This window comes from Cnephaeus nilssonii, assembly GCF_951640355.1.
Source record: "Cnephaeus nilssonii genome assembly, chromosome: 22".
NCBI lineage: Eukaryota > Metazoa > Chordata > Mammalia > Chiroptera > Vespertilionidae > Cnephaeus > Cnephaeus nilssonii.
Window position 1 is genome coordinate 18,913,248 of NC_137093.1, and position 27,546 is coordinate 18,940,793.

General features: G+C 43.1%; 1 protein-coding gene across 3 annotated transcripts in view; it reads right to left on the reverse strand.

Moving 5' to 3' along the window:
• Positions 1-26,898, reverse strand: part of SNX19 (sorting nexin 19) — a 40,082-nt gene extending 13,184 nt beyond the window's left edge. For all 3 annotated transcript variants that reach the window (XM_079762590.1, XM_079762591.1, XM_079762589.1), the window contains exons 1-8: positions 24,718-26,898; positions 22,674-22,812; positions 21,543-21,643; positions 21,068-21,187; positions 19,138-19,268; positions 17,829-17,925; positions 17,211-17,391; positions 14,662-14,791 (exon numbers count right to left, since the gene is read on the reverse strand). In XM_079762590.1, the coding sequence (XP_079618716.1) occupies positions 14,662-14,791; positions 17,211-17,391; positions 17,829-17,925; positions 19,138-19,268; positions 21,068-21,187; positions 21,543-21,643; positions 22,674-22,812; positions 24,718-26,418 (2,600 nt within the window). In that variant the 5' untranslated portion in view covers positions 26,419-26,898. The remainder of the gene's footprint in view (positions 1-14,661; positions 14,792-17,210; positions 17,392-17,828; positions 17,926-19,137; positions 19,269-21,067; positions 21,188-21,542; positions 21,644-22,673; positions 22,813-24,717) is intronic.
• Positions 26,899-27,546: the final 648 nt, after the last annotated feature.

Here is a 27,546-nt window from a genome sequence, read left to right on the forward strand (position 1 = left end):
GTGCCTTGGTCACCTCTGGGCCCGTGGCATGTCTCAATGTATGAGCCTGATTACTTTGGATTCAATGTCACTTCATCTGATAGGATCAGGACTTCTTCGCATTCTTTCACGGTAACTTAGTGACTCAAGCATACAAGTGCAAAACAAATTTTAGCATGTGAAAAATATGAATGTATCAATTTATACAAATCTACAAGACTCCAACTTATCAAACTCTAAATGGGAATGTTAGGAAGAAGAATCAAAGTATGAAAAAGTAAAAATAAGCCCTTGATAATGAGGTGAGTCAGTGAGCCAAGTCAAATTGTGGGGTTTAACTAAGTTAATATGCAGAACTGACAAAGGTGATGGAAATCTCCAAGTGGAATGTCAACTGCTCATGCAACAAAGGCACTGTGTCAAGTTCTATAAGCCCCGAGGCCAGAACCAATCAACAGAGGCCCTAGAAGAGTCAGGCCCAGGAATATAAGAAATACGTGTGCAAACTGGCAGAAATAACAGACTTCATGTCTAAGAGGAGGAGGAGTTTAGAAAATGGCTTCTATTTGCTAGCTGCTACAGTTTTTTTTTTTCCTTATTCTCTCTCATACCCTGAAGGTTAAAGCTACAAACCACATGCACTTCTACCAGAGACTTAAACATTCGCTCTTCAGGATGCTCCTCTTGCCCAGATTCTTCCCCACCCCTCCAGGAAAACAGAGGCTGCTCCTGGACCGGAGCCTGGAATTAGCGCCTTTCATTTCCTAGCTCCAGGCAGCCCATGGAGGAGACTAGGGCAATAAATCTCCCTTGTTCACAGAACTTCTGAGATATGGTATCTTGTCACGAATGATGAATATCCCATTCTGGAAGGAAATATGATAAAACCCAAACCAAGAAAATCACCACCACCAACAACAACTACTCCATCTGCCAATACTGTCCTGCCCTTCAGACAATACAAAAAATGGGTGAGCTGCAGACCAGGTTCTAAGGCATGCCTTATTATTACACATATTGCCTTTCTTCAGTTGTCCATGGCCACATTCAGGACTTCTGGCTCATCTTCGTGCCTATCACCAAGCATAGAACCAACCAATTGATAACCATGAAGAAGATAGGCGTTTCTTCAATCATCTCTTCTCTCCTCTCCACTCCTATTTCCCTTCCTTTTATTCTACATCCTTCTCTAGAGTGAAGATCCATACACCACCAGTACTGGATCTAACCTTATTAATTCCCTTCATCCTGCTCAGATTTTTCTGCAGCCGAACTAGAGCAGAAAAAGCAAAGAGATTAGGCGCTGGAGTATTAAAGGAGAGACTGATGTCTTAACTCCTTATTTTAATCGTCACCCAAAGATATGTTTTTATTGATTTTAGAAAGAGGAAGGAGGGAAGAGAGAAACATTGATGTGAGAGAGAAACTTTGATCAGTTCCCTCCTATACGCGCCTGACTAGGGATCAAACCCATAACCTAGGTATGTGCCCTGACCGGGAAGCGAATCCACAACATTTTGGTGCACAGGATGATGCTCCAATCAACTGAGCCATCTGGCCAAAGGCTTAACTCCTTTCCATTAGTTTTCTTCAGCTCTCTATTCCACATGTTGTCTTTCTATACTTGACCTGGGAGTGAGAAGGTTAAAAAGAAATCTGTGTCCCTATAGTTCTCTTGAAGAAAAAGAAATGAAATTTATGTGCTGAAATTTCTGGAATCTGTTGGTACCACTATTATGCTAACAGAAATATAAAGTTTCAAGGTGGATACACACACACACATATGCCTCTGACAATGAATTTTGAATTACTTATAAGAAATAATTTACTAAATACAAATGTAATACAAAATGCATGAGGCAACTATGGTAGAGAAAAGCTTCAGGTAGAATTGGTTTTATTTCCGACTATTCCAATTCTGATATTTGACTTAGAGATATCTCCTTCCATCATCCTACATATTTTCCCAAACAAAAGAAGAAAAAAGCCAAACCAGGTCTGTTTGGTCAGGTCATCTGAATGGTTCAGAGCAAATGGAAGTCTTACCAGTGGGCCCAGAAATAGCCAATAAAATGAGAAAAAGCAACAACAGATGGACACTGAGACATTCAAGAGCCTCTTTGATGCCAGGTGTGGAAGGAGAAAGGATATAGAGATTGGGGAGTGCTCGCCTCATCCATATTCAAAAGAACCTGGTCTAAAATAGCTACAGATAGAGGAATGAAGCAGTGGCTAAAAAAATGAAACAGTTTAATACTAGGCTTAAGATGGCACTTCAAGGTTAGCCGAAGGTCATTTCCCATCAAAACAGAAGAATCAAATGTCATGAGTAGGGGAGAAAGCTTTAGGGACCAAGTCTAATCTCATTAGCCAAATTCCCTTCATTTCTTTTCTAAGAACTGCTATGGCTGAGTGAGGCAGGATCCTAAGTAAGTATGGCTTCGTGGGGAGGATGAAGGGGTGAGAGGAGGGTAGTGAAATCAAAACACAGAAAATATTCCTAAGAGCAATAACAATATCCTAACAAAAATGCCTGGTGCAATATTAATAAAAGAAAATAGACTCATTCCTTGTACCCCTTTTATTCACTGGGTTGTACCTCTGTAGACAACCCTAGGGCAATTACGCTCTAACCTCATCTTAATATACCAAATACTGTTTGTTTGAAGAAAAGGAGAGAAAAGAAAGAGCAGGTCAAAGCTTCTCTCATTCTAAATAGATGTACAGTAGGTTAGAATTGTCAACTAACCTTACTACCCTTTAGACAGCTTTTCCAACCTTGACACTACCAATTCTTTGTGTGAAAGACTGTCCTGTCCATTGTGAAAGGTTTAGCAGCATCCCCCTACCCCAGTACTAGTTGTGTGACAATGCTCCAGACATTGCCACAGGTTCTCTGTGGGATAAACTACTCTCAGTTGAGAATCACTGCCTTAGTCTTAGGACCCTTTGCATACAACGTATCAGGCCATTTTTGAAGTCATTTAAAACTGGTAGTTGCGGCAGGATAGTTTCAAATTTGGGATGAATATATATGTATATAACTACTAGATGGATATATCAGATGTGTATTTGTGTGTGCATGTATGTGTGTATGTGTGTGTTCATAGTGAGTCATGATGTAAAACATATTTTTAATTGTGGTATAAAGTTTTAGAAAAGTTTGAAAAACACTGATATAAGAAATGAGAAATTCCAAGAAAAGGAGGAGGGGGGAGCACAAACCACCTTTTTGGCCCTCCTGCAACACTCCCCACCACCCAGCACCCTGTAGAATGTTTATAATGGCACAACCCACAGTCCTAGCACAGCACTATGAGCATTTGCTCATTAAGGCAGCAGCACCAATCTACCAGTTAGAAACAAAGGAGATCTTAAGGGTGATGGTGTGGATCCATGGCATTTCCCATTAAACAAGTTATTTTTGCCAACTTCACACCTGATAAAAGTAACACCTCTCTTCCCTCTGATTCCTTTCGCAGGCCTCTTGCCTTCCTGCCATAGCCCCTTCTTGTGTTTAGTCAGTTTCTCCCTGGTGGCTCCCAGCTCTGGGCTTCTCAGCCCTCTAACTACCCAAACCCAGGCTCCTCAGCTGTGTCTGAGGAAGTTCAGCACTGTGACCCTCTGACTATGTATCTAGGTCACCATCCTTTCCTGTTGGGAGAAGAACGAGGGGGAAAGGAACCTCAAGGGCAAGAAACTCCTATTTCTTTCTCCCAATGACTGTTGTAAAATCTAACATGGCTCATGGAGTCTACATAATTTCTTCTTTGATTTTTGCTTTTATGTTTTAAATCACAGATCCACATCTTTAAAACATGTGCTTCAAGAGTAGACTAAATACTGCCTAAACACTACAATTTAAGAATCTGAGTTCCCTACTTTTATATCTAGCCACAGAGTTTTTTTGGTTTTCATTAGCAATGTATAAGTTATGGCTATAAAATATATATTAAGAATTTGAAGCATTATTAATCAAGTTAAAGAAATCATCTGTTGAATCTTAAAGGTTATCCATTCCAATTTCATCAATTCACCTAAAAACACTGAGAACCTATGAGTATTTCATAGCAATAGGCTACTTTAGAGCTGGTAGAATATTTTGAGGTTACCCCCATCTAACTTCCTCACAAAGTAATATCATGGCGTAGCCAAGGGTTCTAGCCTGTGAATCCAGAAAGCTGAGCTTTTATTTTAGCTTCTCCACCAATTAGGAATGTGACTTTGGGGAAGTTGCCTAATTCCTGAAAAGTATAATTTCAGTTCATTAGAGATGCTTCTTAAATAATGGCAACCAAAGTCTGCCTTCTTGTAATTTCTAGTCATTGCTCCTACCTGTACCCCCTAAAGTTAACACGAGGTACTAAAGTTACCACATTTAAATCTTTCATATGGCAACACTATGCATTTTTAAATACATCTATTATTGCTCCCTAACTTTTTCTACCAGTTATACATCCTTGACTCCACCAACCTCAAAGTTGAGCACACAGAAGACACTCAATAAATGTCTGATGAATGAAGGAGAGAGATGAACCACTCATCATCCTGAGTGGGTGCTTCTTTCCTATTCTCTGATGAAAGAATTTAACAGGATAATGAGGGCAACGCTCTATCACTAGAAATTTCCCTCTAGGTTGACATCAATTTATTAGATATTTTTGGACTAAAGACACTCAATCTGCCACAAATCACGTAAAAGTACTACAGACTAAGCCATGTATATCCATTTTGTTCCTATGGATATTGTGAACATATAGTAAAACTTACTGAAATTCAGACATAATATAACCGCCAATACACTCCTTTTGTTTAATGTCTAATAATCCTGCTAAAGAAATAAAAACTATGTTTACAAGCAGGACAGGTTCCCATTGAATGCGCACTGGTTTCGAGAGCTTGCCATCTATTTTCCCAAGTGTTCACAAACCATCTATTTAACAAACTGCTTCAGAAATTTCCAGAGACAAACGTCAGGTTCAACAACCTGCATCCATTTTTTATAAGGCATGATATTTGTCTATCTCCAACCCAACACATCTCCATATGGCAATTTTCAGTGTAACCTTTGGCCACTAGTGTTGCACATCATATATTCCAAGTCAAACGTGACTTATTTGAGTAACACAAATATGCCATCTAGTTTACCTTTAGTGCTCTATTCTTCAGTGTTTATTCTCAACTTTCCTTCATCCTTTAACTCCTATCTCAGATGTCCTCTCCTCTGTAAGCCTGCCCTAGTCTCTCATAACTGATTACTGAGTCCTTTCTCTGAATCACATATAAAGTTCTTTATAAAGTCCTAACTTTATACTACATGTCTTTATTTATAAGATTGCATCTCCAAGAGGCTATTCAACTTCCTAGGGCAGTGGTCGGCAAACCACGGCTCGCGAGCTGCAATTTGCTACTCTGTTGACTAATAATGAGTTTGCCCACCAATGGCCTAGGGTAAGAATTTGGAGTCTTTTTGTATTTTGATCACTTAACATAGTGTCTGGCACAGGGTAGGTAATCAATAAATATTAGTTACTGAGGGAATTAATGCTGTATATGGGACAAACACTCGTCTTAAAGCATGGTGCACGGCTCAAAATAAGCTTTGCAGAAGGCAAATGTCACAATACTTAAAGCAGCAGCAGCAGCACAGTGAGCTTAACTATTCATGCCTATGGAGGATAATCATAGATTAAAGAAATAGTGGGCTATCTAGAAATTCTTTGAATCTGGCATTTTATAAGTACTTACATAAACATTTGGCAGGTTTATTTTCCTAATAGTTTTCTGTTTAGGCTAAGCTGTGTGCCAATACACCAGCTGTAGGGTGGATGCTGTAAGAAGTACACTGGGCACTAAGTCAGCTGAGCTAGAATTCAGAATTCAGCATGAATAACCCATGCAATTCCACCTGGTTATGCATCCCCCAGAAGGGAAAAAAGGTGGAGGGCCAGGGAGTGGGTCAGCCATGCTTCATCTCTGACACTCTATAAATCCTCGGGAAGACTGTCAGCAGCTATGTTTTTGTCAGTTTTCCGGGCAAGTACGCCCACAGGACAGAAGAGACAAAGTCAAACAAAAGCAAAGGGGTTATAAGGACCGTGAGTCACACTTGTATTTTGGGAAGTGCCCCTGATGAATGGAACAGCATCAAACTGACTCCGGCCCATTACTTGTAACTATTAAGAAGAAAAGAAAAGGAGGTAGCAAGATGTTGGGGGGGAAATGGCCAGAAGGAAAGGCCAGGCTACCTTTCCATCAAATACAGAAGGAAAGGGACACAACTTGGGAGTTCTGTGTTCAGGGGACAAATGAGACTGACTGCAAAGGGAGATCTCTAGAAATCTGTTCTAGATTTGAGTAGTGTGACACCCTTAGGATTCCAACTTGAAGGTTTATTATAGCGTATCTCTAAAGACCTTCAGATCAACTTTTCTCAGTACCCTACCACGTCGCTATCAATGCACCATAATCCAGCTCTAAAAAATCAGGGCGGAGAGACTTTAGAGCTAGGCAAAATCAAAGTCATACTTTTTGGATGACTGCCTACTATTCATTTGATCCAAGTAAAAGCAGCAGCTGGACATCTTCCTCACAATCAACAAATCCCTCAGAGTCTCTGGAACAGCCAACGTCTCTGCGCCAAGTCCAACCGATGTCTCTGTCAGGACGAGGCCAGCACAGTTGTCACCCCAATAGTGAGCACACAACAGGTTCATACCTCTCTGGGGAAACTACCCAAAGAGCTACAAAGAATTCGCACCGGCACTGTGTAGGAATAAGTGAAAATAACATTGAAAAGACACAAACAATTTTGAGCCTGGTTTGACCACTTAAATGCTGAAGGGACTCTCCCGCATTCTGGCTTGCTTCTTAATGAAACAGGCTAAGTCTTGCCTTGTCTTCTTCACAAATGATCAAGATCAAGTGAGAACAATGAAGGCAATGTTCCGAGTCTTGTGTGTTTGTGCAAGTGTCAGGAAAACATTCCTTTGGATCCACTTGAAAAATCCTGCAAGATCCAAGGAACTAAAACAATGGCAGGACCCCGAGCAAGCTTTGTATTTAATGCCTCATTTTTCCTTTTGTAAAACATATTCTCCTAGCAGGTTCAGGGAGGTAAATATTAGCACAGTGAACCATTTTTGTCATGAGTGTTTAAGAAGATTGGGGAGGACTGACCCTGTGGAATTATGGGTAATTAGAAGACTGGCAAACTCTCCCTCGGTGAGATGTATATCTAAGACTTTGGTATCCCAAAGGGCCTTGAGTACAGGACAAACTAGTGTGTAGAGAGTATGGACAAAATTTTTCACCTTTGGATGTCCAGGTGGTTTTATTACTGGAGACTCTCTAGTTCACTCTGGTTCCTGAGGCAAAGCTGTTCTCAGTGAATCAGCTCTGAGCACTGAATCCCTGACGAATGGAATGCACCCTAAGGGACGACTTCTGGGAGTGTACCCTGCTTAGAGAAGCAAGCGGAATGCTGAAGACCGATCAGATCAGAGGGGAGAAGGGTGAAAGGTGAAAAATAACTCTTCTAAAAGTCAGTAGTACCAAGGAGAGGACAGATAAGTAACTTCTGAATCATGGAGCAAAACAGGAAAGATTTTGATTACTATCACTCCAAGGCAAAGACCCATAATTCCAAAACGTGGCTCCCTCCAAGATGAATGGGTATTATTTAAGCTGCAGCGCCTCCTGGTGCCCAGAGGGAGAATTCCTGTCTTAAGGCTCCCAAGCAGCAATAGCCTGACAGGCTTACCATAATACATTTAACAAGACAAAAGGATCTGTCTTGTGTTGTAAGCACACACACATTCAGAAAGAGGCTGGCTGAAAATATTCAAAATATATTTAACGGTTCTTTTTATTTAAAAGTAGAAAATGCCCCATCCCCCTCTTTAAAAAACGTTTCAGTGCCTGGAATATGCTTTATCCTAAACCAGTCTAAATGATACCTATCTTATAAGCTTTAAACCCTTACTTGTTTTATAAAGCCCACCTAGCATTTTCGCCATGCTGCATGGGACAAGTATCAGGTCATCTGACCTCATATTGTTTAACATTTCTGCTTCTATGGGTTATCCCTTCAAAGAGGCTGAAAGCACCTTAAAGTAGAAACTGCCACCCTAGGTCTGAAGAGCTAGCACACAGCAAGTACTTAGTAAGTACACATAGGCAGCAAATCTTACACTTTTCAAAAATTACTTGTAAAGAGGCCACCATAACAAGAACTAAATAAAGTTAGTGTCCTGGAAGGCAAAGGCAGAGGGGTGGGAGTACCTGGGTTAAGAAGTAAGAAGTTCCTTGGTTGTGAGGAAACTCAGAGTTTCTGCTCTGGATATGACCAGGGAACATTTTAAGCATGTATGTAGGTGTGCATAGACAGATAATATGAAGAAAGAGACTTGAAGGATGCAAAAAAGACGTGGAGGGCCAGGAAATAATCTGATAGGAACATCTGAAGACATAGAGATAATTTTGTATCTGGGCCTCTAGCAAAGGTCTGCAATTTTCTGCAGAAACTGTGTATCGAAAGAGATCAGGTATAAGTTAGCACAAGGCACCAGAGCTGAACTGAAAGAACGACAAGTTTATGTAGCAAAGGAAAAATCAGTGTTTCCTGAGAAACTATTCATCTTAACTCGGATAAACTCTGAATGCAAAAGGACGTAGACTAGATACCCAAGGGAGACTATATAGTCTCTGACCCAGGAGTGCTTTAAGAACAGAATCAGAATATGCAGATGGAAACGGATTCACATTCTACCATCATATGTAAGTGGACAGTCAGATGGAAAGCAAGAGAGATTACATGGGAATAAGGCACAGGGACTTTCAAGTGACGCTGGTTTTAGTGGCCACTGCTTTGTCAGAAAGCTTGCTCAGGGGGAGGCTGTATGGAGTAGTAGAAAGTGCATGGGTTTTGAGGCCAGGATGACTGAAGTGGGATGATTCTGAGATGCTTATTTAAGCTAGATATCCTTTTCCTTACCTGTAAAATGTGGAAACATATGTCCCTCTCATAGACATGTGCTGCACATTAGTACATAAAGAACACAGCAGCTTACCTGGTATAGTTAGTATTTAATAAAAGTCAGTTCCTGTCTTATTGCAATCGCTTGTGTTTTTTTGGTAGCAGGCCTAGAATTTCCCTTAAGACAGGGGTGAGGAATCTTTTTTTCTGCCAAGGGCCACTTGGATATTTATAGCATCATTATCAGGCCATACAAAATTATCAACTTAAAAATTAGCCTGCTATATTTGGTCAAACATTTAATTAACTCACCACTAACACCTTGGCAGGGCTAGACCAAATGATTTTGTGGGCCTCATATGGCCCACGGGCCAGACGTTCCCCACCCCTCCCTTAAGCCATAACCACTGTCAGAGAGATCCTTTATCCATCTGCTACACAGCCATGCCCACAGAGAAAAGGCTCCCGAATGGGCTATACTTACAGAAAAGCTAACAGTGGAGGCAAAAGAGTTCATGATCATGTACTCATAACTGTTCTTATGGAGGATGAACTTTCCACCTGGGAGTACAGTGCTCTCCAATGGTCCCATACTCTCTGCCAACAAACCTCCTGACCTTGCCCAGGAGATGGGGGGATGTAAGAAAAGAATTCCATGGCATAGCATAAGGTCCAGAGCATGTCATTTAACTTTCTCTGGGGTCCACTGCTTGTTGGACCTTTACACCTACTGCAATTTTTCTTTTCTTCCTCCTCTCTATTTACTTCCTGACTTGACATACTTTTCTACTCTCCTTTGCTCACAGGTCACGGAATCTTCTCTTTTCTCCCTACTCTTTTTTTTGCCACGCTATTCCATTCCCACATGTCCCCAACACACACACACCCACAGTCTCTCTCTCTCTCTCTCTCTCAGTCACTAAGAAATCCTGATGCAGATGCCAGGAATGTGTCTGCTGCCCTTTTGACACAGAGTCTGATGCCATCTTGGGGCCACGGGAAGGGCAGAGCCACAGGACGTGGCGTTCGAGTACTCCACTGCTAGCCTGGCTCGTATTTTTATCATGGCATTACTCCGGGCATCCAGGCAGGGAACGGGTCCAGCTGCTTCTCATTCCTTCACTCTACATCAGTACTCCATAATAATCTCACTTCTTACCTTGGCTGGATCTTCTTGCCCAAACCTTCTACCATCAATGGAGCACAGTACCTCTCCTTTCCCTCCAACCTAGTCTATGTCTACACACTTGTCCAATTTCCTGAACCTGATTCTGATGTTTGCAGAAATACTATCAAGTTCCTTCCTTGTGTGGACATGAGCAGTTCACACAAGCTGGATTTACTCCTTGGCATAGATGGCTACCCCCACTCCTCTACCCCTCATTCCATCTCTAAATCCAAATAAGGAGTGCTCCTTCTTACATAATTGGATGTTCCCGGCACAGAAGCTGACATAAGAGGTCAGGCGCGCATGTGTGCAAGACTCCCCTTTGACTTAACAATGCCTTGTTTGGGCATCTAACTTCTCTTCAGCTCCCCTCCCCCACTTTCTCCAAACCATCAACCATCAAGGGAGATTTATGAAGTTTGGCTCAGATCAGAACTCTTTCAACCTTGGCTTAGAAGGAGGGGTCATGAGGTTGAAGTTACTCTTTTTAATTTTTCCTTGCAGGGGAGGGAAGAAGGGAGGGAAGGAGAGAGAGAGAGCGAAGATGGAAAGGAGAAATAAAGAGAGGGAGGGAGGGAACGAGGAAGGAAGAGAGAGGGAGAGAGGGAGAGAGAGGGGGAGAAAGGGGGAGAGGGGGAGGGAGAGGGAGAGGGAGAGAGGGAGAGAGAGAGAGAGAGGGAAAGAATGAGAATGAACGCTTAAGATCTGGCAAAAGTCCCTGGCATCCAAAGGAGTTATGTACATAGGTCTTAAGTAACCATAATTCTTTGTATGTTTCAGTTTCCTCTTTCATAGGGCTTTTGAGGGGACTAAGTAATGTACATAGGTCTTTTAAGGAAGCAAGGAGAGTAAACAAAGCTGGAAGCAGAAGAAATTAACCCATCTTCTTGGAGATGATAATGCTGCAAGTTAGAAACTGGTAACATTTGAAGGAGGAGATGCATCTAAATCCAGATGGCGTTACCATCCCCGATAACACAGTGTCTTCAAGATAAGGAGTGGCAGTAGCTGCCTGTGGCATTAATACCGACTCTGCCTCTCTTTGAAGTGCAGAGCTCAGACAGAGAACCCGAGTGCTCTGCAAAAGGACCTGACTCAGATGCTTGTGGTTTGAGAGAGAGAAGAAACACGCTGTCTCCGGACAGCAGTCATGGGACCGTCTCAGGGAGGTCAACAGTGAACTTCTGGGGCCACACCACACCTCTTCTGGTAGGAGGAGTAGTAGTTTGGGGGTGGGGGTGCTACAGCTTTGAGGAGATATCAAATTCCATTTTATTTGCTTACCAAGGCAAAGCCAAAGAATGCGGCACTGCATGAACCTCTTTTTAAAAATAAAAACATGCAAGCTGTCAGGAACAAGTAACGTAGGCTGACTTCAGGCTAGTGCAGGGCCTTTTGTGTTGTGCGCGTGCATACGTGGAAATGCAGCTTGGATTTTACACACTGAATGTAATATCCTCTTGGGGAATGTATACTACCCTGAGTCAAAGATTTTTGGACTGGCTTTTATCCCTTCAAATTACGGGGTAACAGTCTGATCCTGAGAAATAGTCATTAGAGCTGAAAATCAAACAAACCTGGGTTCAAAATCAGCCTGTGGTGCACTTATAAGCTCTGTGATCTTGTCTAAGTAACCACAATTCTTTGTATGTCTGTTTCCTCATCTTTGAATTGGGGATCTTCATTCCTCTTTCACAGGGCTTTTGAGGGGACTAAGTAATGCACTCTGCTTGTAGTGTTCAGCACAGTGTCTGCACAAAGCAAACTCTCAACAAATGCTTGCTAGATGGTAAATATCCTGAAGCTGATAAGATTATCAGTGTCTACACACAAATCCTGAAATAAGCCCCATCATCCCATGTGTACCACGTACATGGGAACTTGCTGGTCTGAGACCACGGGCCAGAGGCATCAGACCCTTCGAGCCTCTGGAGGGGGAGCTGGGATTTCTCCTCCATGATCCATGACTTCTTCACCCCTATCCTAAGGAAGCTTCAAGAACACTGTGAACCCAGGATAGGAAATTCGAGAAGAGGGGCAAGTATATTCTGTATAACTCAGAGGGACAGACACAATAGGGATAGTGGTAGCTGAAGAAGGAGGCTGGCATGGGGGGTGGGCATTCTGAAGGCATACAAAGTGGAACAAATTTGGGGGCACTAGCTGGAGGAATTAGAAAGAGAAAGTACTTTTTACCCTTCTTTCCTTTTCCTGAAGAGCAAACATTAAAACCTAACATTTATTGGGCGTGCTCCATGTACCTAAAGACATAGGATAGCATTATTATTCCTGTTTTCCAGATGAGGAAATCAAAGCTCAGGGAGTTTACATATAGCAGATACTAGTGTATTGTAGAGGATAAGAATACGGGATGTGGAATACTGGGTTTCATTTCTGGCTCCACCACACATTAGCTTTGTGGTCATGGATATGGCCCTCAGTTCTCACCCCGGCTAACTTGAAAAATATGTGAGAAGTAGGGACTGCATTTGCTTTGTTCACGAAGAGCCCTTACTATTTTTTCAATGAGTAAGGAATAAGTCCAGAACAATTCCCCAGTTGGACAGAATTATGAGTATTTTAAGATAAAGTGGGTTGAGTGCTACAAAATAGCCTGGACAAATTTCTATCAGTGAAACCAAGAAACAGCTTAGACTAGCGTGCATATGCATATTGTATTTACTTCTTTATACACCAGCCACTCCACTTGATTCTCATCTCTTCCCTATCACTAGAAAATGTATAATCATCACCCACTGAGGCAATGTGACCTGGCCTGCGATGCTCACAGCCTGAGATTCCCTTGTGTTTAAGTTTCCTGCTTTAGATCTCCATGAACTCTAGCTGCATATCATACTACTTCTTCAATGATCTGCCTATAATCCCCAAATATATATTTCTCTCTATTTGGTACTGACTCAAGCCCTTTAATGTTGAGTTATTTAAACTTCAGGGAAATGTCTTCCTATCTTTTCTATATATGAATCTCAATCTTTTGAAATTTTCTGACTCATCTATATTTTTCGGTTTCTACTAAATTAACCAAAATGGACCTGCTTTGATTGGACAGAGTCCACTTAGTTTCCCTGAGCTTCTAAGTGGTTTCTAAGGCACCCCAGGGACCCCAGAGCTCTGGGAGTCCCTGGGAAAATCACTTTTGTTGGCAACAGAGAACCACTGAAGGATATTAAGTGCAGAATAAATGTTCATATTTGCCCTTTCAGAAAAAGCACTCCTACATGTGGAGAAGGGACAAGGGGCGAAGCAGCGCAGAGACTAGTCAGCATTATATATGTGGGTTTCACAGGTGAAATATATGGGTTTCACATACAGCCAGTCTCCAGGCTATAATATGTAGGGAAAAGTACACTGGCTTTGGAGTTGTATACAGCCAGCTTCAAATTCCAGGTAAGTCATTAAACTATGACCTTTGGCAGGTTAGTTGACATTGCCGAGCTTTATTTTCTTATTTCGTAAATGAAGTACCTACCTCACTTGCATGCTATAAGAAAATATGCTAGCATATGAGAAACACTCAGCAAATATCAATGTGCACCCTTCTTCCACTTAGTCTCTTTCTGATTAAAGCTTATGAAGCCTCCCTGATCCCATGCAACTTTGAGTGTGAAAAGGGAGATTTAACTACTTGTTGGTGATGGATTTTCTAAATGTTGTAGGATGGAGCCATACTTATTTTTAAAAAAGTTTTTATTTTTGGAGTGCCTATTAGCATGAGCCACATGCTAACAGAAGAGGTCAGGATTTGGCTTCTTACTTTGTGATGTGCCAGAACGTCTCATGAGAGAGAAATCAAAACAAGTGGCTAAACCTCAAGCACTAGGTGTGTCTGGTTCAGAGACAGTGTCTGGCATTCTTCAGTTTAGCAAAGCTTGCATGTTTCACGGTTAGGAAGTCAGCAGCCAAAGACTTTGTACTCTGTGTACAAATCTTTCTGGAGTTTCAAATGGTATTAGGATTATAAAGCCTAACTTATAAAATCCACGTTTTAAATCCAAATATCCTATTCTTTACCATCCTGTGGCAGTAAGTACTTCTTTAATTGTGAACATTTACACCCCTTTCTGAGAAAATAATCTTTGAGAGCACCGATCTGTTTTTAACTCATCTTTCTTATTTTGTCACTGACTACATTTTATCAGGTAAGAGAAATGTCCACTGAAAAAAGGTGAAAGATACAGGGCTTAGGGGTATAACTGAGTGGAGAATTGATCCTGGAGTAGGAAAAGTTCGGATGAAGTATTTTAAAATCACAGGCAGTGTCTATGACTCAGTGGATCAGGTCAGAAGTCTTACAGAAGCAGAGTCAATTCAAACTTTAGACAACAAGGTGATTAATCCAAGCTTTCTGGTACTCTCCCAGCAATCTTCATTTCTGTACCTCTGTAGCAGAGACTCTACCTTCTTTTATGACCACAGGTTCCCTGGACTCTACCCTCCCCTTCCTGGTAGAGAATGCAGTCTTATGGCCACCCCCGTCCAATGTGAGACTCCAATGTGAGGGCCTCACCAGTCTTACCTCTGAATGAGGGTCCCAAAGGTAAGATGAAGAACTTTCTGCATGTTTTCGGTGCACAGCCATCTCCACTGTTCCATCAGCAGCAAGAGGAGCAGATCTAGGGCTGTGTCAGCTAACTCTGTCTCTGTTCCTGGAGAATAAAAAGGCATCAAAAGTAACTCTGAAGAGACCCATACTTGAGGACATCTTTCAATGCACTTTATCTTATCCTGTATTTTTGTAATCCACCAGTTCTTATATCATATCGAGATACTTCATATCTAAAAGTTCAGTGATAGGCTTTGTATTTCTTTACAATTCTTTTGTTTATGTTAGTCACTTAGTAAAACATTTTGATCTTTTTAAAAATATTTTGTATACAATTATTTTGCCTAGTTCTGTTTCTTTGGTATTTCCCCCAGGGAGTAGATACATTTTGTTCCAGGTAAGTGCTCACAACTGGTGACTAACTGGAACTGGCAAGGCCCAGTCTCTTCCACACTTATATTCCACTCGCCTCCACAAGGCATCAGAGAAATGTGTGGGCAGCAGATTTGGGAAAAGATTTGGGATTCTTCTCCTGTTAAAAGTGCTTTGAAAGCAACTCCATTACAGAGCTGTTGGGTTGGGATCCAGGAAGCTTCAGTTTGATTTTGAGATGGCATGTGGTTCTAGGAAAAGCACTACACCTTTGGGAAAATGCCAGGACAGTGACTGATTTCTATTCCAAAGACTGGCCACAAATGAGCTCACACCCATGCTACACTGAAGTCTCCTGAACAGAGGTAGGTATGGATTGAAGTATCTGTTCTTTAACCCTGTTCAGGGGGTCTCAGGAGCACATAATAGTCCAGAATGAATCTTAGCTCTCTGATGCTATTGCTGTGACTAATACTATAATTAATCGTCAACAATAATTCTGTTAGTTTAGGACCAATGGGTATTCTCTTAGCTTGCCCAAGTTCTCCTCCCTTAAGGATTCTTTAGAACATAAATGACTTCAGATTTGGATGAGTCTATTAGAAATAAAACCTACCTTCTTAATCCCATCCAAAAAATATTCTTTCTTCTGCACTGTATTTCAAGGGGGCATGGGAGCTGATGTATTTGCTTTCTAGTCATCTGTTCAAAGATGGGCTATTGAGTTCCTTGGGAAGTAGCATCATTCTGAGTCTTAGTCATCCTCCTGAATTCTATTACTTTCTCAGGGTTAGTATGTACACAGAGCTGCCACCATGTGGTGACAATTAGTCGTAACAGTAAAAAATAAGAGAAAGCAAAACAAGGCACCAGGTGCTCTTGAAAAAGATAACATTTCTATCAATGAGCATTTAGGGCTAGAAAAATGGCTGCTCAGGCATAAACTACTCCTTTAGACTTGATCTTAGCCAAAAGGACAGGAAGCAATAAACTATTCTTTTAGAGATATGGTGTTCAAAACTTACAGTCTTGATTTGGGCTGATTATTGTTTTACCCATTCCCTCTTATTTATAATTTCTTAGTTTTCTAATGCTTTTGGTGTCAAAATACTTCGTTTACTTAACAAGTGAGATACATGTGAAGAGACGGGGTTGTAAATTCCATTTTTCAAATAGCTAAGTTGAGGTCCATAGAGCAGACAGAGGTCAGGTGACTGTTCATGGGCGCCTGAGAAACAATGATGAAATCAAACTTCTTATTTTCTTTTCAACATAAGATTTTGTGATCTTTATTTTCAGTGGAAGCCTTTATCTTGATGGAATTAAACATTTTTCTTCTTATAAAGTCTAGTTTAACAAACATACTAATCTCCAGGATTCCCAATTTTTCCTCTTCATTCCTCTGGGAAGCAAACCTGCCCTGCCTCAAATGCTTATAAGGACAGAGTAGTGTCCTCACCTCTTCTCCCTCCCTGCCTTTCTCTGGTAACTGGGTGGTGTCGGTTGCCATGGCAATAAATAAAATGAAAAGGATAGATCCAGGGAAACTATGAATTCCATTTTGCACATGTTGTATGTCACTGCCCTATGGAATATCTCACTGCAGATTTCCAGTAGGCAAATGGGTGGAAATACATCTGATATTAGGCATCATGGTACATGTGTTAGAGTTAAAGCCTATAGTACTAATGAGATCACTAGGTAGAGTGTGCAGAGTAATAACAGAGAGCCAACAATAATGCTGTGGAAGGCTAATAAGGGAGCTAACAAAAGTGACTGGAAGGGACCAGCCAGGAAGGTGGTACCACAGGTACTAGGGGAATAGGTAAAGGGAGCAGTTCAAATGTAGCTGAAGCATGCTAAAAAGAACTTCAACAAGGTAATGAGACTATAAACAAGGGTCTTATTTTGCTGGATGGAACTCTCCGTCTTTTTTGCCCTGTTCCTCTGCTTGGCTCCACTCGGCTTGGCTCAGCTCTGGGGACTGTGTCGTATTTTTTTTTTGCATCCCGGCACTCAGCAAAGTTCCTCAAACACATGGCTTACTTAGCTGAACAGAAGATAAATTAAAGTGATGAATCCCAACTATCGTAAGTCCCAAGTGGACTGGGCTCTGGCTCCCTTCTCTGTGGTGAGATCTTGTCACTCACCCGGGTCACTGTTGCTGAGGTCTTGGGCTGGCGCGGCTGCATCTGACACGTCACCATCCACACATCCTTTGGGGGTATGTTCAGGATCTTTTTCTGGGGCGTCTGCTGGCTGCATTTCTAGTAATTTTGTCTGTTTTTCAATAAAGGCTTCCATCCCAGACATGGACAGAACCTCCGACTCCTGAGGAAAGAGCCAGCAGCACGTCACACAGAGTGCGGAAAGTAGAGGAGCAACCAAAGCTCTTTAGGTTTTCCCCGTTCCTTCCCTGAAAACGTATGTTGAGCACAGACCCAACTGATGTTGTGACCACCTTAGCAACGCTGCAAGTAAACCAATGCCTTTGTATTCGCACGTGCCACAAACACTTCCGGGTTCTCTGATCTCTCCCAGGAATGGGTTTTCTTTCTCATTCTGTCATACATTATCCCGCACCCATGCCCTTGAGAAGTCAACCTTGCAGAAAATACTTTTATACTAAATATTAGAGACCCAAAGGCTGGTAAGCCCTTTAGCAGGTGCCTAAGTCTTTTCTGACTTTGGAGAAGGTCTCAAGTGCCTATAACTGCAGGATCCACATCCTGGCTGCAGATGCCAGGAGCTCTCTAGGAGCTTCTCACCACAGTGCCTTCCTGGAGACCATAGAGAACTTTCTCTTGTGTGTTGGCCAAGTTCAGCGCTGGAGCGATCTTACTGGATGAGAACCTCAATCTGGACCTGGTATAGAAACAAAGAGCAGAAACACAATGTAATTCATGATCTTGCCCTAGCATATGAAGGGCTTACAAGTATTAATACTCAAAACGAATATGCCTACACTTTTCTGGGAGTTTCTAGGGCTCAGAGCTGCCAGAATGGACCTGGCCCTGTAATCTTCCAAACAACATATGTTTTGGAAAGTCTTAATACACAGTGCAATTCTTGCACTAAGCTGTCTACAGTGCATCTATAAAAGGTATTTAGCTAATGCTAATAGGGACCAGTCTGTCACGTCGTATTCCCTGAGGCTAGAAGAGTGCTAGCACACGCTACACACTCATTAAATATTGTTGAAGGTCAGACAAGTGGCGTTTGTTGTTGTTGTCAGGACCTTTATGCACATCCACTTATCTTATTCCCCTTGTGTTCCAAATAAAACCGGGGAAGAGACTCCAAGTGCAAACCTCAGTGTTTCAAGGGATAGGATTCTCATGAGCACAGGTCCATGGTCACCCTTCAAAGTACAGGCCCAGGAATAAAGGCTAAGAATTGTGTTATTGACGGCCCATGAAACATGAATATAGATAGTTGGCCATACAAGCAGACACACACACAAACACTCCACCCCACATTCTCTCTCTCCCCATCATGGCCCATATACAGATATGAAGTTTCCAATAAGGGTAGGTGTGGTGCCCTTCCTTTCCACATGCTGGCTCTGAGTACTGCCAGGGAACATCTGAGACCTGGTGCAGGAGAGCAGCAGCCACAACCAGTTACTAAAATGGGCGCTGCAGGTGTCCATTCGAGCCCCTCCCTCTTTATTGCTAGCATATGCAACTTCTGAGCCAAGATTTCCAGAAAAGATGGCAAACAGAGATCAGTTATAAGCCTTAGCTCTTAATAGGAAAGAACATCTCAATTTTCCAGGAAAACACAAAAGGAGAGGATCCATATTCTAGAGTTTTCCTTCTAGTCACAAATCCCTGATCAGTTGGGCCCTGGGTTCTCATGGCAAGGCAAACATTCCACAGAGCTGCCTATGCAGGATCTCAGGCTCCTTTCAGTTGAGCACTGAAGAGTTCAAGGTCTAGCTGTGCATAAAAACTAATATGTATGGCCCACCTCTTCTCTTCTAGAGCTTGAGAGTTGGGGATGGGCTTTGGCTGAGGACTGGGGATCAACCTGAGAACTGGGCAAGAGTCCCTGGGCGACTGAAGGGCTTCTCACTTGCCAGCCTTCTTGCCTTCTGTCTGGGGCTTGCTTTCTGTCTCGGCCTCACTCAGCTCCTCTGTGGGGCTCTGGGGTTCAGAGCGAGGAAATGCTGTCTTCAAGGTGTCCACGATAGCATTCACCACCATCTGCAGGGGTCAAAGGTGCAGTCAGACAGAAACCACCAAATGAGCAGTTTTCTCACGGCGCTTTATGCAATCAGGATGGGGAGACAGCTAGGCTATCTAGTGGAGCCCTATCCACTAGAGACCAGCTAATAACTTAGTGGCAACTATTCTCCCTTTTCTCTATGGCCATAAAAAGCTTCTTTCTCACAGAGTAAGATAAACAATGGCATGGGGAAAGAGGCTGAAACAAACAATAGGATAAATAAAAACCTAGGAGTTCTGAAGGCTGGTGAAATATTTTTCATTTTCAATTTCTTTCTTTGTATATAAAAGAATGATTTTTAGTTTCCAAATTGACTCTTTCACCAAGATTTGAATGAGCAGAAGTAATATAGGTGGAAATATATGAAGAACAGAAAGAATGAAGATTATAAAAATACAAACTATGTCTAGAGACATGTAAAATATAAACATGTTCAGTGTAATTCACACAGAGTAAAGAGCTGGCTTTTCCAGTTAATTCAATTTTTCTTCTTTAGGACCGAAATAACAACAAAAATCACTCAGGTCCAAACTAAGAAATCTGAAATTGATATAAACTTCTCTACTCAGAAAGACTAATAAAACAATCCTCAATGAAAAGTAAGACTTCTATTTTTCAGAATGAGAAAATGACATATAGGTATTTGCTAGAAAATGCACAAATGAAACCCTAAATATTGAAGAAACATTTACTTTCCCTTTGGTGCCTCTCATCAGTTAGTATTGCTGGCTCAAGCACACCGGGACTTCTTTAACTCATTCTTGGTTAATCCTCAACTTGGAACTAACACAGCTAAGACAAGGCTGTAATGGTTGAGTAAGAGCACAGTAAAGACTAGGGCATCACAATCCAGGGAACGAACACAGAGGGTAGCGTGAATGTGCTTAACGTGGCTTAGATAATACAACTTGCTCTCTAGGCTCACAAAATTATAACCTGTGGGAAAGATCATTATTTGTTTTGTTCACTGTTGTATCATGAACAGCTAGTACAGTACACAGCTTTAAACAGGCAAGCAGTAAGTAGATGCTGAAAGCATCAATGAATGACCTTTGAGGATTTTACCTTGTGCAACCCTCTCTAGTTTGCAGTTCTTTCATCAGAGCAGTAAATGTCTCCCAACTCCGACCATGTGAAATTCCACTTTATCATTTTATCCCCTGAAGGCTAGATGAGAAGAGAGAGGCCCCTCTTCTGCCAACAAGTCAGTGTTTTCTAACTTTTTAAAAAATATATAAGATATCCTTGGATAAACATAAACCTCGGACTTTTGTCTTGGGGACTGTAAAATCAGTTGGTAATCACTGCTTGCAGGCTCCAATGTGTTACACAGATGTCCTTCTCCTACCATCTCCAAAGGTCCTGAGATACCCTGTTCTCCAGCAGAGAATGACTACACCAATCTAAATCCAGCTTAGTGTCCTACTTAGGGGTTTCTTTCCTGAGTGACCAACATTGGGAATGACTTTCACCTTCAGGAAGGACTTTCCTGCCCCCACCTATCTATGAGGTATAGATCTATTCTTACATCCCGCCACTAGAATAACTATGTCCCTAGCAGATATGTGTACATTTATAGTGTCGGGGATAATGTACCCTCCAAGTTGCTCACTGTAATTCAACAAGTTGATATCCAACCAATATTTGGGAATAGGTCTTAAAAATCCTAGTCCATGTTCTACTGACTCCTCTGTGCTGCTTCTCGCCACCCTCTGCCTCCCTTATTTTTAAAGCACTGCCTCCACTCTGGTAAGAACTAAGGCTGAGCGTATAGTACCTTGTCTATTCTGGAGACCATGAACGGTTTCTTGACAAAGGCAATACGAGCATCTGTGTTCAGAGCAAGGAACTCCTGCATCTCCTCACTGTTAGCGATCTCAGGAATGGCACAGAGTTGCTGCAAAAACATGAGAAGGACTTCAAAGAGAAATTCCAGTCCCCTAGATCTCCCCACCCTGGCTTGGGTGTCTGGTGGGTAAAAAGAGCATAGAGCCCTAGCCAGTTTGGCTCAGTGGATAGAGCGTCGGCCTGTGGACTGAAGGGTCCTGGGTTCAATTCCGGTCAGGGGCACATGCCTGGGTTGAGGGCCCAATCCCCAGTGGGGGGTGTGCAGGAGGCAGCCGATCAGTGATTCTCTCTTATCATTGATGTTTCTATCTCTCTCCCTCTTCCTTCCTCTCTGAAATCAATAAAAAAGTATATTAAAAAAAAAAAAAAAAAAGAGCATAGAGCCAAAACAGAAGGATGCTGACCTTTAGGAATGATTCCAGGAGGCTCTTACGGGCTTCTACTCTGTCACTATCCATATTTCCAAATGGGAGATCTGGAAAGAGCTTTTTAGGACCCTTCACATCTTAAAAAAAAAAAGAAAGAAAAAGTATAATCACTTAACAGAACTTAACTAAAAACAACAAAGCAGAACTGTTGAATATATTTCCCTGAGATTTTTTTATTTCAGAAGTTTCAAATATACCCCAGGGATATAATACATACAATCTACTCCCATTATTAATGTTAATATTAAGATAGAAGGACCACACACTACAAAGGTTACAAATGAGGGCCCTGAAATCCAATTGCCCAAGTTTAAATTTAGGCTCCAATTCCTCCTATAATAACGACCTTAGGCAAGTTGCTTAATCTTTCTTTGACTTTTTTGTAAAGTGGAGATAATGATAGTATTTATCTCATAAGCTGTTATGAGAATTCAATGAGCTAAATATGTGTAAAGTGCTTAGAAGAGAACCTGGCATATATTTTCAAGTTTGGCTCAGCTATTATTATTAAGAAAGAAAATGCATAACTGAAATCCATAATTTATGCCTAAGCTTATTAAAATGTTTATTTGGGTGATTGTTAGCTTTTTAAAATAAACACACTTTGTTTATTTAAAAAATAAACTTGCTGCTTATTAGCTTACTTTCAGAGTTAAATTTTATTACATTTTCTTATTGTCCCTGTGTCTCATGGCATACCTAAAAAACCTGGTTGTTAAAGCAAAGCTGGCAAGAATTTCTGGATATTTTAATATTTAAGAGCAATCAATGTATGAATCTGGAAAAGTTAATTTAATTCCTCATGCTACCTCATAGACATAAGTGGAAATATGAAAGCTTCTTTATTAAGCTTAAACTAAATAGACTCCAGAACAAAGAATTCGGTGGCAAAGGAATAACTCAGAAACAATGTGACCATTGCTGTCCAGTACTAAACCCCAAATCACCTGAATGCAAAGTGGGAGGAGGGGTGGCAAAGTACAGGACCCTTAATGCTACATTCTCTCCCTCCACCCTCCCCACAAACCAACAGGCCCCCAGCCTCTCAGATCAAGGTGGCTAGATGTGAAAGCAAGCAGGCAGTCCAGGCCTGGGGAAACTCCTGACTTTTGATGAACTTTCGGAGATCTGATTTCTCCTCCAGGCGGGTCTGCAGATTCAGGAACTCGCGGTAGCGGCGATTAACAGTATGGTATGCCAACTGTTGCATGTTGCTGCTGTTCTCGCTGTCAAGGGCCGTCTCATACTGTTGAATGAATAAATTGGTTTACTGCATCAGCTCAATAGCCACACAGTAAGAGGAGAGTAGGGCTAAGGAAGGGATCTATTCTTATTCTGTTCCCAAACCTACCAGATCTGATTGCTGCTCTAAGTTGTAATGAACCACTCAAGGTCCAAGGGTGGCTGAATTAAAGAATGAGATATATTTTCCAACATAATATGGCCTAGAAAGTGAAAAATGAGTTTTATTGCTCTCTACTCCTTCTATCTCAAAGCTCCCTCCTGCGAACACTTTCACTTATAAAAATGGCTACATAACTACTTTACAAATCCCAGACAGAGTGTAAAACAGAAGGTACAACACTGATTAAAAAAAATACTACCTCTTCCACCCCTCAATTAAAGGGTTGGGTGTTATAAGGAGATTACCATTTTGCCATTATATTCAATCAGTGATTATGTATATTAGTTTGGGGAAAAGTAATTCATAACAACTGATGAACAAAAATCATTTGTTTGCCTGGAATGCATTAAAGGGACAAGTGTTTGTTTTTTTGTTGTTGCTGTTCAGGGCAGATGAATTATTATTCTTGGAACTAAACAGTATTTTTTTCCTAAGTACACGTCATCTGTATTAGAAGTCATGTGAAAATTGGAGATGTTGTAAGGGGTTAAAGTTTGCCATCTTCATATGCTAGTAGGGCCAGTATATGGGGAAAAGAAGAACTTGTACTGTATGCTCCCCAGAGCCAACACCCTGAACAGCATGAAAGGTGCAACTTAGTATAGAAGACTTTTGGACCCAGTAGTTAAATTATAGTGAAACGCTATGGAAGAATAATGTATGTGCTTATTCTCATTAGCGGTAGGTTACTGTTGTTTGGTTGAAGTACTATATTGTGGGCAAGTGATGTAAGAAACAATCTCCCTTGCTGGTGGGATATGAGGCTGGTGTTTTAAAAATTTCTAGAGCCATGGAGAAAGGGAGAGGTATTCATTATGAACTGACATGAGCACAGCAGTCCATCAGTCCAGGAAAAGGCTTAGGTAAAAAACAGGTGGAATTCCAGGTAGAACTCGCAAACTTGGGAGTACCATGAAGTTATAATGCTTCCCATGGAATATTCTACTCATTGAGGGACACTATCAATACTTACATTCCCAAACCTGGCTACACCTCAAAATCACTTGGGCTGCTTTTTAAATATATATATTCTGACAGCCTCTCCCATATTCTGAATAGGAATTTCCTAAGTGGGGTCCTAAGATTTTTTTAAAAAAATACAGCTCTCAGGAGACTTGGAGGAAGCCTATCCTAAAACCTGTTTTAGGGAATTGTTGCTCTAATAATTAGAGCCTAATTGAACCAGCCATCTGATACAGAAACTCCCTTTATATCATTTCTGCAAATGAGGATTTTACTGTCTTCTGAGGAATATATAGGTAAATAATCTTCCTTCCAAAACAAGAAGATACTAGTATTTTAAAAAAGAAATAAATTACCCTGGCCATTGTGGCTCCATTGGTTGGAGCATCATCCCATACACCAAAAGGTGGCGGGTTCAAATCCCAGTCAGGGTGTGCGGGGAAAGCGACCGATGAATGTTTCTCTCTCTCAAATCAAGTTTTTAAAAGTTTACAATTATTTTAAAAAAATAAATTAGCAGGGAAAAAGTATGGAAAGAGAATTTCTGGACAAGGTTCTATACTTTGGGAACCACTCAAAAATATGACCCTCAGTATCCTAACAACCCTGAAATTCTAGGATTGTTTATGTGGGTATTGCATAGAAACCTATTGTTTTACAGATGAACTTCATACTCATAGCAAACAAAGAGTAGCCTCTCTCCTTGAGAGCCTTAGCTTCACTGACGGCTTTCCAAACCCATTCCAAGCCTAGAGTGGGTGACCACATTTCCAGTCCTGTTACCTTCACCGTGTAGAGCGTGTATGGGTGGAACCCGGTGCCACTGTGCTCTCGAGCAGTAATGGTGCCAGTGATACGCAGGTTCTGGATGACAACTGGGCCATCTGGGCTGCTCAGGGGCTCAAAGCTGAAGGTTGCTGAGCTGAGAGGACCAGCTGGGGAGGAGGAAAGCAGAACCGGTGGCAGACTAGGATCGAGGGAGCTCACACCATTGGTAAGATCTTTCTCTAAGCAGGAGGGTCGTGGTGGGCAGGTCCTTTCTGGACTTGCCAGCAAAGTGGTAAGAGAGGTGACATCTTGCTCCACCTCCTTGTCTGCTGTGTCAATCTGGATCTCTGGGCAGGAGTTCAACATGGAGACCAGACCGGTCTCTTTTTCTGTTCCTGGGCCTTCCTCGGCCTCTGCTCCTTCCATTCCTTCAGAACCCTCCTCATCCTTAGGCTGCAGAGACTGGGAACCCCCTAGGGCACACAGGGCGTCCTGGAGCCGGTCAGACAGGTAGTTGCCTGGGGTCATGAGCATGATGGTTTCTTTGCCGAGTTCAGACAAGGGAGACTCCAGCTCTGTGTCCTCACACAAGAACAGAGGGCCTCGGATGTCTGGCTGCAGGAAAGGAGATGAGTTGTTTCCTACTTTTCTTTCCTCTGGCACTCCACCCAGATCCCCCTCGATAGCTTCATGGCCTTCCTCAACTTCTGGGGAGGAGCGTACCTGTCCCTCTGGCTCATCACAGTTTAGGGGCACCTGGGCTGCAGCTGGAGAAGGGGCTCTCGCTTCTGGCAGACTCTGTACCTCCACCACCAGTGGCAGAGATGTGGGCACTGAGGGCTGCTCCAGGGCACTGGCTGGGCAGTGTGATTGAACCACTCCTCCTCCTGGGGTACTTCTGGCCTTGGAAAAGATGCTCACAAGTATGAGGTGGATCCAGTCGGGATCTGACAGCTTGCTAATCAGTGGCAAGATCACATTGCAAGTAATGAGCTCCACCACTACATGGCGGCCGGTCCGCGTCTCCAAGTGGGGCTTTGGCACTAGCCCTTGAAGCAACGAGCTCACAATGTCACGCGTATAGGCAACCTCCGCACTGGCGCTTTGGACCGCAGGGTGTGGGGCGGTAGCCGTGCAGTAAGCCTCCCAGAGTTGGGAGGGTTCCACCCCGCCACGCGGCTTCCCTGCCGTAGCCTCCTTGGCCCGAATATAGCTCTGCAGGTGACAGCCGCCGAGCGTCAGAAGCCTCTGGGCAAGAGCAGGACTGTCCACCAGGCCCATCCTTTTCCGCAGCTCCTGGGCCAACCCTCTCATGGCCGCCTCCATTTCTGCCTCGAAGGCCGGCTCCTGGCTCACGGAGCGATACCAGGATGACACAAAGTCCCGGATAATCATCTGGATGGTGCGGTTGACCTCCTGTTCCAGCTGCCTCTCTGCCTCGGGGTCTGGAGGGCAGACGGCCATGGGGAAGAAGCGCTCCAGATGCAGCCGACCGGACGCCCCCACGAGGGCGCCGGAGCCCTGCCACCCTCCCAGCACCAGGAGCAGCGCAAACACGAGGCAGAGAAGCCACACGCTGACCAGAAAGTGGGTGACCAGGAAGGAGCCCAGCACGATCCCCACCACCATCAGCTTCCGGCTGCTCAGCAGGTTACTGAGGCCACAGCTGGGCACGGCTGGGGTCCCTTGTGCGGAGGACACTGTGTCTGCCTTCATGGTGGAAAGGACCGCTGCTCTCTATTTCACCTCGGGGTTAGGGATGGGGCATAACTGTGTCCCGGATACTAGGGAATCTGGGGTGCGATGGGGCCGCGGATCCGGGCCTCGACGTCCTACAGGCACTGCCAAGGGATGGCGGCTCTGCCTCTCGCCCTCGCCCCTGGCGCTGCCAGCGGCCACGCCGCTCTCCGGGGTCCCTCCGCGGCCCGCATGCTGCGGGTGTCGGGCTCCTCGCAGCCTCAGGAGGCGGGGCGGGGCCGCAGGGCTCCCTCCCCAAACGCTGGGCGGGGATCTCACCCCGCGGGCGGCGCGCCCAGACCGAGCCCGGGTGCACTGGGCGCAAGGATGTCTCCTCCGCCGGCTCCGCAGGCGCGCTTCGCAAAGGCTCTCCGACGAGCTGGGGCGGCCCGGGCGGGAGACGGGGCTCCGCAGCCCAGATGCCCTCCAGGGAGGCCGGCCCGCGGCCACCGGCGACAGCTTCCGGGTCGCCGTGGGCGGGAGCAAGGCATTCTGGGAGAGCGGCCGCGCCCCCGGAGGCGCGGCGCTGCTCGGCGCCCCCTGGTGTTCAGGAGACGCCCACGACAGCACTATGAGAAAAGGTTCTCATTTTAAGCCCCTCAAATTACCACATAGTGCTAAGGAAAAAAATTGATTTATGCCTTAATACCATTCACATAAACATAAAATATATTTTAAAATTCAACAACACATATTTGCACAAACTCCATAAACATGTACAGATCAACTCATGGAAAGGAATCCTCAATACTACAAAGGTATCCATTCTCCTCAAATTGATTTATAATGCAATTCCAATAAGAATTCCAACAGTGTTTTGAGTGGAACATGACAGATTGATTCTATAATTTATATTGAAATTAAAAGGGTCAAGGATAGCCACCATACTAAAGGAGAAGAAGAATAAGGTGAAAGGACTTGCCCTGCCAGATATCAAGTATTATTATAAATTTGTGGTGATTAAGACCCTGTGCTATTGGTGCCAGGATAGACAAATTGTCCAATGAAAGAAGACAGAGTCCTGAAAGATTTATGAATACATATGGCCCAAGAAGCTTTCAGATTAACTAGAAGGGAATGAGGGACTATTCAATAATGGATATGGGA